Below are 10,437 nucleotides of genomic sequence, written 5' to 3' on the forward strand. Positions count from 1 at the left end.
TGAGGGGCACCTGAAAAGCTCCTTTGTTTCTTCTGTTCAAAGTAAGCTTCTGTTGCTGGAGTCCCACAGTTGAAGGGTATGGTTTGCCCCTTACCAGCGTGTCTCCTCCTCAGAGTTCCACAGGGAATAAAACTACAAACTAACCAGCTACCAGCAAAGCAGGAGGCAGGAGGCAGGCCAGCATTACGGATTATGTTGTGTTGAACATATTTTGTTTCTAGACAGTGAAGACAGCTAATTAAAAGAGCCCCCTTACAGCGCTGGGGGTCAGCATTGGTATGTGTATGGAGTGGGGTGCGCATGATTGCCTGTAGAGGCTAAGGGACAGCTTGGGTGTTGTTTCTCCAGGGTCATCCTGTTGATGTTTTGTACTATTTACTCTTTTCACTCTTAGCTCTTTTGGGAGTCCCCCCACCCAGCTGCTAAATAAATCACTCATGGAGGCATATTCTTTCTTATAAATGCCAGACCTTAGCTTGCCTTGTTTCTAGCCAGCTTTTCTAACTTAAATTGTTCCGACTCCCTTTTGCCTCTCGGCTTTTACCTTTCTCTGTTTCTGTATACCTTTCTTTACTTTTTTCTCCATGGTTGGCTGTGTGGCTGGGTTGGTGGCCCCTTTTTTCCCTTCGTGATCTTTCTTGCTCTCCCCTTTTCCAGGTTTTTCCTTCTATTTATCCTCTCTCCTGCCAGTCCCGCCTATCCTCTCTCCTGCCTCATTATTGACCGTTCAGCTCTTTGCTAGACCATCAGGTGTTTTAGACAGGAAGAATCTCAGCTTCACAGTTAAACACATGCAGCGTAAACAAAAGCAGCACATCTTTACATTGTAAAACAAATGTTCCACAGTGTAAACAAATGTAACATATTTTAAAATAATCATCTACAGCATCGTTCACCTTGTTTTTTGAGACAAAGTCTCACCTTAGGCAGAGACTCATCAAATAGGCTAGGAGGTTGTTCAGTGAGCCCAGGATCCTCCTGTCTCTGCCTTCCCGTGCTTTTGTTGTTTCCTGTGATTGCTGGGGTTCAAACTCGGGTTCTCATGCTTGAGTAACCAGCATGTTAATAACTGAGCCACGTCCCCAGCTTAGGAACATTTTTAATATACTTTTAAAATGAAGAATTTTAAACCTGCTGTGTGTTTACTTAAAGTTTTATTCCCCAACTTTGACTATTTAATATTTAATAAATGAAAGCCATGTAGTGATCATGGAGAGAGATGATCAGAATGCTAATTTCTTCTTATTATAGTCTTATAAAAAGCGTTTTCTTTTCCTGAAAAAAATAAAATATAATTCTGCTACCTGGACCATTTGAGGTCTCTGTGGAATCGAGTGTTCCTGACTGTGCACAGAAGCACCTGTGGCATACAGTGGGCACCGAGACGTGCTGTGGGAGTGGGCACTGAGACGTGCTGTGGGAGTGGGCACTGAGACGTGCTGTGGGAGTGGGCACTGAGACGTGCTGTGGGAGTGGGCACCGAGACATGCTGTGGGAGTGGGCACTGAGACGTGCTGTGGGAGTGGGCACCGAAGGCACAGGAACCGACCCTCTCCTCCTGCAGGCCTGGGAGATCACCAAGAAAACCTTCGCCTATACCAACCACACAGTGCTCCCAGAGGCCCTGGAGCGCTGGCCGGTAGAACTGGTGGAGAAGCTGCTGCCTCGACACCTGCAGATCATTTATGAGATCAATCAGAAGCATTTAGATGTAAGTCATTTCAAGAGACGCTTACCTCTCAGGAGAACACGGCTATAATGTGTCCGGGGTCACCACAAAGATCTCCTTTTCTAAACGTGGACTTGGTGCCTTCAGTCATTGATGGAAGCCCTCGAGTCTGAGTGGGGCTCTGTTAAACCGTGCGTCTGCAGGTGTAAAATGGAGGGCTGGCATCTCCACAGCCACCAGCTCTGCTCTCTGTCTCTTCTCCCTCTGGCAGAGATTTTGCTTGGGGGCGTGAGAGGCTGGACCACTTTAAACCCCAAGTGGCCAGCAAGCTCTGTGTCTTTCTTTGGCTAGAGAATCGTGGCCTTGTTTCCTAAAGACATCGACCGCATGCGGAGGATGTCTCTAATCGAAGAGGAAGGGGGCAAAAGGATCAACATGGCCCATCTCTGCATCGTGGGCTGCCATGCGGTGAACGGTGTTGCAAAGATCCACTCAGACATCGTCAAGACCCAAGTGTGAGTGGACGGACCATCCTGGAGCTGCAGGTCTAACCCAGATACATGGATGCAATGGAGCTTCCAGATGAGAAGGGGCCTGGGAAATGTTTTCAAGTATTGTCTTGTAGATAGAGAGTTGTTTCCTTAAAAAGAAAGACAAAAATACTTTCTCTGTACCACCCTAATTCTAGAAGTAAGAGCAACCGTGAACTATTCTGCTGAAAAACTTGGTCTATCTGTCACAGCCAGGAAGTCAGATGGAGGTGGCTAGATTTGGGGCAATTGATTTGAATTGCAAATGAATCTCTTCTATTTCAAATGTTTAAAATGACAGCCGTAGCTGCTGCCAAGTCCTCCCCTCCCCTCCCCTTGGCTTCGTGAGCGCACCTCTGAACTCTACCCAGGCAGCGGGATTCTGCTGCCCGTTTCAGCCCAAGCCAGCGGTTTGTCTCTTCTGTCTGCAGATTCAAGGACTTCAGTGAGTTAGAACCAGACAAGTTCCAGAATAAGACCAACGGGATCACCCCGAGGCGCTGGCTATTACTCTGCAACCCGGGGCTGGCTGACCTGATTGCAGAGGTAAAAGGAGGCGGCTGAGGGGGAGGCTGGTGGAGGTGGCGTCGCCAAGTAAGGGCACAGGGATGTCACCCATCCTACCTGTGCAGGACTGGCTTCTGAATACGTGGCTCATGCTTTTGTGCAGGACCATCTTTTCATTCATTTGATTTTATTTTTGGTTCTGTTTATGTGAAGGGTATACACCCATGATGCAGGTGCCCTTGCAGGCCAAAATAGGGTGTCATGTCTCCTAACGCTGACATTACAGCCCATTGTGAGTCCCTCCTCCATATGGATGCTAGCAACCAAACTCAGGTCCCTTGCAAGAGCAGTAGGGGCTGCTCTTTACCACTGAGTCATCCCTTCAGCCCCCATCTTGAAATTCTTCTAATTTGAACAAGGGCTGCACAGATTGCATAGATATGATGACCAACAGTGTCTACGTAACTCACAGATGGAACAGGGATAACCAAGGTCAGAAACGTAACAGAACCTGGGCTCTTGATCATCTTTGTATGTGAAGTTCTTATATTTAAAGTTCTCCCCACATAGACGGTCTCCCTTCTTTTGTGAGGGAAACAAGCCATCGTGTGGACCGCTGGCATGAGAGCCACTTACCTACACTGGCAAAAACCGCTGTGGTGGGCGTGATTACCATCTCACATCAAGATAGTATCTGTATCACCTTTTCCTTTAAATTGATAGAAAATCGGAGAGGACTACGTGAAAGACCTGAGCCAGCTAAGGAAGCTGCACAGCTTCGTGAGTGACGACATGTTCCTCCGGGAGATAGCCAAAGTGAAGCAGGTGAGACCGCCTGCCAGGCGAGGATCTCTGTCCTCACCTCGGAGCTGAGGGTGTGGGCTCCAGCAGACAGCCACGGTTTCTGTCTGAGAGAGCTCTGGCCTGTGCACTCTCCACAGGAGAATAAGATGAAGTTCTCCCAGTTCCTGGAAAATGAGTACAAGGTGAAGATCAACCCATCCTCCATGTTTGACGTCCATGTGAAACGGATCCACGAGTACAAGCGGCAGCTCCTCAACTGTCTGCACGTGATCACCATGTACAATCGTGAGTTTCCCTGGAGCCCCCCTGACCCCCTCTCTGTCCCCCATAATCCCCCTCGGGGGTGGAAGCAGCAGTCTCGAGGTGGGTCCCTGTGCCTGCACAGCGGACACCATTCATCCATAAATATCTCCATCATTTGAAGGCATCAAGAAAGACCCTAAGAAGGTATTTGTGCCAAGGACAGTCATAATCGGTGGCAAAGTAAGTTGGCTGAATTTCAGCGGGGCCTAAGGGCTCGAGTCTCTCGCTGCTTGCTTTCTTCATTGATCAGACCGTGTCTCCACACACTGCTGTTCTTCCCCAAGGCTGCCCCGGGATATCACATGGCCAAAATGATCATAAAGCTGATCACCTCCGTGGCAGAAGTGGTGAACAATGACCCCATGGTCGGCAGCAAATTGAAAGTCATCTTCTTGGAGAATTACAGAGTATCTCTTGCCGAGAAAGGTAACGTCTTCCTTGCCAAGCATGGGGGAGGCAAGGGACAAAATCTGGACTTGCTCAGGGTAGAGATGGGGCAGCTGACTCCAGGAAGCTAGCAACATTCTAGGGTGACCGGAGTGACCCGTGAGGTTGCTGTCACACAGTGACGTTTGCAAGTGCCTGGTTCTTACAGCTGGAGAGCCTGCCATGGTGGAGATGCTGAAACGTGGCCATGGTCCTCTGCCAAGGGGAAGAAAGGTCTTCAGCTGCCAGCCCAGGTTTTGCAAGAGAGCAGCAGCTCCCCGGCTCTCGGATGATTCTCATCACTGCATGGCAGGAAGGGCTGTCATTTGTTCCTGTGACGGCAAATGAGGACAGACATGACACTGCCTAAGCACCAGGCTTAGATGTGCGCTGCAGAGTCAAGCACAGAGTTCCCACACAGGGACCAGCAGGCAGGAAGCCAGTGCCCCTTTCTTAACCACTGGGACCTTTCTTTATTCACGATTCATCACTGGCCGACAAACCACCCACTAGCCAATGCCAACTGCGTGTTCACCTACTTCCCAGATTGAGAAAAGTAAAAGTCAACTTTCTCTTTGTGGTATTTTGGGTGGCCCGTGGGGTCACTGCTTTAAATGCCTCTGCAGAAAGAGAAAGGAGCCAGGCTCCTGAAAATACAAATGAGTACAAATCTAATCCACAAATAAACTCTCAAATAAGGCAGCCTCGGGCTTGACCGCTGTGATGAAGGGGCTTGGAGGTTCAGGCGGATCTGATTTGGGTGCACATAAGGCTGAAGGGGAAAGAGCTTGAATGTCTAGTCCCAGGCACAAAAACACCTCCACTGCAGTGTCAGTGGAAGGAACAAGGGAAGATGTGGAACAATTCAGTCCCTTGCAAAAAGAAGAGTTAAGGAAAGATCTTGAAATTGTATGGGCCAAGAAATAGAGGTTGCAGTATGTTGTATAAAGCAGAAGAAATAAAAATGAAGAGATGTAAAGGGAGAAAGATAATGTCCAGCTTATACCTCAGAGCCGGTAGACACTCCTAAAGTTTGTAGACCAAGAGAGAGTGGTAAGCACACAGGTACATAAGGGCACAGTAGAAAGTGAGCTCTATCCTTCTATACTGCTGACGGGGTACCAGGATGTTCATATGCAGAATCACCATATTGACCTGGCCTGCTTACAGTCATTCCAGCCACAGATCTGTCGGAGCAGATTTCCACTGCAGGCACGGAAGCCTCCGGGACGGGCAACATGAAGTTCATGCTCAACGGAGCCCTGACCATCGGGACTATGGATGGCGCCAACGTGGAAATGGCAGAGGAGGCCGGGGAGGAGAACCTGTTCATCTTTGGCATGAGGGTAGATGATGTGGCCGCTTTGGACAAGAAAGGGTGAGAGAGCCGCTCCCCTTTGTTGAGGAGGGCACCCCCAGGAAGGGATATTATCCCCAAGGGCTTTCTGCTCGTTCATGTAGGCATCCCACTAGGCCTGATAGCATGAGATGTAGAGACAGTACATCTCCCATGAGGAGGCAGGCCCTCCTTGCCACAGTTAGCCTTAGTTACCCAGCCAGTGTAACTAAAGGATGCTGAGGACAGATGCGCAAGCAAGTTGCCATGGTTACCAGCCACAGCGGTTCAGTCAGCCTCCCAGCTTCCTGTCTCTGATTTTTTTTAACTTTCATCAAAAGAGGAAGCCTATTTACTTGAGCGTTTTTGTCAATAAGTTAAATCGGTACCTGGTGCTCCTTTAAGGTCTCCTGATGATGGACCAAAACATGGCAGAGTGTAGAGAGATGTGCCTCAGAGTGCTTGTTCTCACTTAATATGTAGTTGGGCCTATTAACCCGAGTTCAAGCAAGAACCCAAAGGAGCTCTAGGAAATTCAGAGGATGGTAAATGTATCTTCTGACCCTTAGAAGTAAGTCTCCCTCGGTAGCATCAAGTTTTATGAATCCAACGGGTTTACAGGTCCAAAGAAAGCAACTAGTTCCACTCACACCATGCTATGTAGAGCCATAGTCTACTTACAATAAACTTTATTCTATAAGATTAGACTAGGATTTCCATTATCTCCTGTTCTTAATGCTTTTTATTATAAGGGACAAACCAGTTGGGAGGGGATAAATTAGGACCTAGTATTATACCTGTGTTGAAATCTACAACCATGTGTGTAAATGCTGGTGTTTCTGCATGTCTGACAGCGAATGAGGCATTTGGTGTGTCACTCATCACATGCACTGATACACCCTCTTCTTTACTCATCCTCCCACCCTTTGCTACAGGTATAAGGCCAAAGAATATTATGAGGCCCTTCCGGAACTGAAGCTGGCCATTGACCAAATTGACAATGGCTTCTTCTCTCCCGCTCAGCCTGAGCTCTTCAAAGACATCGTCAACATGCTGTTCTATCATGACAGGTGGGTTCCTACATGGTCCGACTTGATGCATGAAAAGGGGACAAAAACTTCTCAAAGTAGCAACAACCCATGTGCAGAATTTAGCACAGACCTGTGATCCGATTAGCTACCATAAGCTTGGGGGCGGGGCATCTGCCACAAATAGTTAAGTGTTGAGAAGAAAACTCAAACTTTATTTCTTTTTCTCTTTCCACTGACACGTTCAGCTCTCACACACATACACATGATGACATTTTTACATAGGGGAACGACGAAACGGTGACTATTCTTGTTGGTAAGATAGGGCATGCTTGAACAGTCAGCAAGTAAGGGTTTAACATGGACTCTCTGCTCATGAATTTATTCTGTTTTTCTTCCAACCTCACACATACAAAAACCAAAAACAGATTTAAAGTCTTTGCGGACTACGAAGCCTATGTCAAGTGTCAAGAAAAAGTCAGCCAGCTGTATATGGTGAGTATGTGGTGGGTTTTAAATGGGTTGCTACGGTTCATTAATTGATTCCTTTTTTTGAACTCTAAATAACAGAGCCCCACTGACCAGTCAAAGCAAGGGAAGCTTAGTGGAGCACTTGCCTAGCACACACAGGGCTCTGAGTCTGACAGCTTCCTCCCACAGTACCAAGAGAAAAGAGATCGCGTAGGTGAGAGAACTCTGCAGATGTCGAGGTGAAAATCTGTACTTTTTCCAGTTTGCAGGATGCACTGGGAGGGCTATTCCAGATGTCGGAATTTGAGACTTCGATAACAGCTGTAGTTTTTCATTACTCTAGTTTAAAAAGAAAATGACCAGGGATTTGTATTCATTGAGCATCTACCTTGTTGCAGGCCTATCCCGGAAGCTCAGGATACAGGCCTCAGAGGCCTTGCCGAGCTTGGCCCTTCTTCCCTCAAGCAGTCTATGACCCCAGGTTTCTTAACCAGAACTATACATCACAGTCACCGAGGCTGCTGGTTCAAAATACAGGTGACAACTCACCCTGCGGCCACATCAATGGATAGAATATGCCAATCGTATTTGAAACATTTGTCAAGATTATTACAAGACCAAGCCACAATTTAGTTGGATAAGAACAGACCCGGTATTCTCTGAAAACTGAAAAATAAAGACTCCCAGACCAGTCTTGTGGTGGGGCCAGATTGCTAGAATGTGAAGTACAGAAAGAAGAGAGGATTCTAGGTGATTATAAGCAGAACCTAGAGCCATGAATAAGCCTCCATGTGCAGTTATGCAGTCAAATAACCCTCCAGGCATGTCTTGAAAGAGCATGGAAGGGTACCTGAGGGGCAGTCTCTGAGCTGAGGCTCCAGGCGGGCTTCACAGATATCCTTTCCCATCCTTTCTCAGGGCAGGTGATAGGCCAAGTAGCACATACAGTCAGCCTAGACAGCCCTCTGGGGTTGTAGGATGAGACCCCGGAAAGCCTATGCTGCCTTGCAGCCAGCCCTCGTCCTTTAGGTTAAGTTGGATGAATCTCCTAACAGAGCATAGACCCAAGTTCAAGTCAGTGGCTGTGAACAGTGCAGCAGAGCTGGTGCAAAGTAACTCACTGACCACTTCCTGAACGTGGAGGGGACAAAGCCCATGCAGCTCCAGGAACTTGGGAAAGAGAACAGCTGCCTGGAGAAACAGAAGTCAGTCGGAAGAGGGAAGGAAATCATGAGTGAGAACGAGGGACTGAGGTCAAGGATGGTTAGACACAGAGGGTCTTCTGTTAGAATTAAGCCCAGAGCCAGAGACTGTCCACTGGGAGCACAGCATTTTGCTCATTCCTGCCTGATCGCTAGTGCAGATTGCAGCTCTCCGCTCTTGATGGTAACTGAGTTGCTGAGCGTTAGTAAACAGGACCTGCACAGCTAAGAGGCCCACTATCCATTTCAGTGGTTGTTCTTATTTTTGTATTTTGGTTTTTCGAGACAGAGTGTCTTTGCATGGTGCTAGCTCTCCTGGAACTCACTCTGTAGACCAGGCTGGCTTTGAACTCACAGAGATCCTTCTGCTTCTGCCTCTCAGGTGCTGGGAGTAAAGGTGTGAGCCACCACCTCCCGACTTGTTTTTATTTTTGTGTAGAAGTCTCTATGCCTGAGTGAACTGTCATTTTGGCTTCATTTGCTTCATTTTGGCATAGCTTAGGGTCTGATGATAGTTTTATTTTTTTATTTTTTTAATTTGAATAACTTCCAATAAACTCACAGAGATCTTTAAAAAATAAGTTAAATATATTTTATATGCTTTTACCAAAAAAAGTAAAATTTTGAAATATTTTTGATTGAGAATAAAACCTTAGTTCACCCTGTTTTGAGCCCCAGTGGAGTTGTGGGAATTTAGAACCAACCTAATGGGGTATAGGCCTTCCAAAGGAACAAGGGAAGCTAAATGGGCAAGCCAAGCTAATGTTCACTGGTTTTCAAACTTCTTGAGTCTTAGGTTAAACCTCTTTGAATGTCCTCTCATAGATAGTGATCATTAGTCTCTTTTCCCCCTTTAGGTGGAAGACAAATTGTTCCATTTACTTTTTTAAGATTAGTTTTATTTAATTTATGTGTGTCTATGTGAGAGGATGCCAAGTGTGTGCAGGTGCCCATGGAGGCCAGGAGAGGTAATTGGATCCCTTGGAGCTGGAGTTACAGGCAGTTACTCAACAGCGGTTCTGGGAACTGAACTCAGGTCCTCTAAAGGAGTAACAGGTGCTATGCTTTTAACCAGCAAGCCAGCTCTCCTCCTAGGTTTTTCCATGGAAAATACGTCTTACATGTTAAAACACTGGAACACTAGTAGGATTACAAACTAGAGAATTCCCATCCATTGATTTTCATTCTCTCTCTCTCCCTCTCTCTTCCTCTCTCCCTCTCTCTCTCTCTCCCTCCCTCCCTCTCCCTCCTCCCTCATCTCTGTCACTTCTTCCTGTCCCTGTTCCCTTTCTGTCCCCTTTCCCCTCCCTACCCCTCTCACTCCTCTCTCTCTCTCTCTCTCTCTCTCTCTCTCTCTCATTCATACTGTTGCTCTCTCTCACTTGCTTTCTCGCCCTCTCTTCCTCTCTCCCTCCCTCTCTCTTGAGAGATGGAGTCTGTCTCTATGCAGCCCAGGCTGGGTTTGCGCTTGAGATTTTCTTGCCTGAGCCTCTTAAGGGCTGGGATTACAAGCATCCACCACCATGCCATGCCCATGGTTTCCCTTAAAATGAAAAACACTTTTTTATCCCTAAGGGACATACACTCTGACATGAAGAAAGCATAGTCTGCTCTAGCCAGCTGTCAGCAGAGCAAATGCAGTTCCAAGTCATTCTAGCTGGTTCCTGTGTGTTCCTCTGTGAAGTGTGTTTGGCCTGATGTTTGCCAAAGTGTGCCAGGCACACAGATCCTGGACTATATGTGCTTATGTTATTCACAGAATCAGAAAGCCTGGAACACAATGGTGCTCAAAAACATAGCTGCCTCAGGGAAGTTCTCCAGTGACCGGACCATTAAGGAATACGCCAAGGACATCTGGAACATGGAGCCTTCGGATCTGAAGATTTCCCTCTCCAACGAGTCTAGCCGGGGCATCAATGGGGAGTAGTGGTAGTAGAATACCTCTCGGAAAAGAGTAACTTCTTCTTGAACTTGAATATTTTTATAGCTTCGTTGATTCTGTTTTGTTATTAATTAGTTAAGTGCCTCTAGCAGTGGGAAAGGAAATGGATGGCCATATTGGAGCTGAACAATAAAATGTCGACTTCCAGTTGTCAGTCAGCAGCCTGCTAGGATTGCTGGGAAACTGCTCGGAAATGTGTACTGCCATCTAAAGGAACCA

General features: G+C 47.1%; 1 protein-coding gene across 1 annotated transcript in view; it reads left to right on the forward strand.

The window, feature by feature from the left end:
• The window catches only part of Pygl (glycogen phosphorylase L), a 35,249-nt gene extending 24,873 nt beyond the window's left edge, over positions 1-10,376 (forward strand). The window contains exons 10-20 of the mRNA XM_041658636.1: positions 1,565-1,711; positions 2,021-2,184; positions 2,631-2,745; positions 3,430-3,531; positions 3,648-3,795; positions 3,935-3,993; positions 4,098-4,239; positions 5,410-5,617; positions 6,511-6,645; positions 7,032-7,098; positions 10,036-10,376. Of these exons, the coding sequence (XP_041514570.1) occupies positions 1,565-1,711; positions 2,021-2,184; positions 2,631-2,745; positions 3,430-3,531; positions 3,648-3,795; positions 3,935-3,993; positions 4,098-4,239; positions 5,410-5,617; positions 6,511-6,645; positions 7,032-7,098; positions 10,036-10,203 (1,455 nt within the window). The 3' untranslated portion in view covers positions 10,204-10,376. The remainder of the gene's footprint in view (positions 1-1,564; positions 1,712-2,020; positions 2,185-2,630; positions 2,746-3,429; positions 3,532-3,647; positions 3,796-3,934; positions 3,994-4,097; positions 4,240-5,409; positions 5,618-6,510; positions 6,646-7,031; positions 7,099-10,035) is intronic.
• Positions 10,377-10,437: the final 61 nt, after the last annotated feature.

This window comes from Microtus oregoni, unplaced genomic scaffold (genome assembly GCF_018167655.1).
Source record: "Microtus oregoni isolate MIOR12 unplaced genomic scaffold, Mior012 000009F_ref0000495, whole genome shotgun sequence".
NCBI lineage: Eukaryota > Metazoa > Chordata > Mammalia > Rodentia > Cricetidae > Microtus > Microtus oregoni.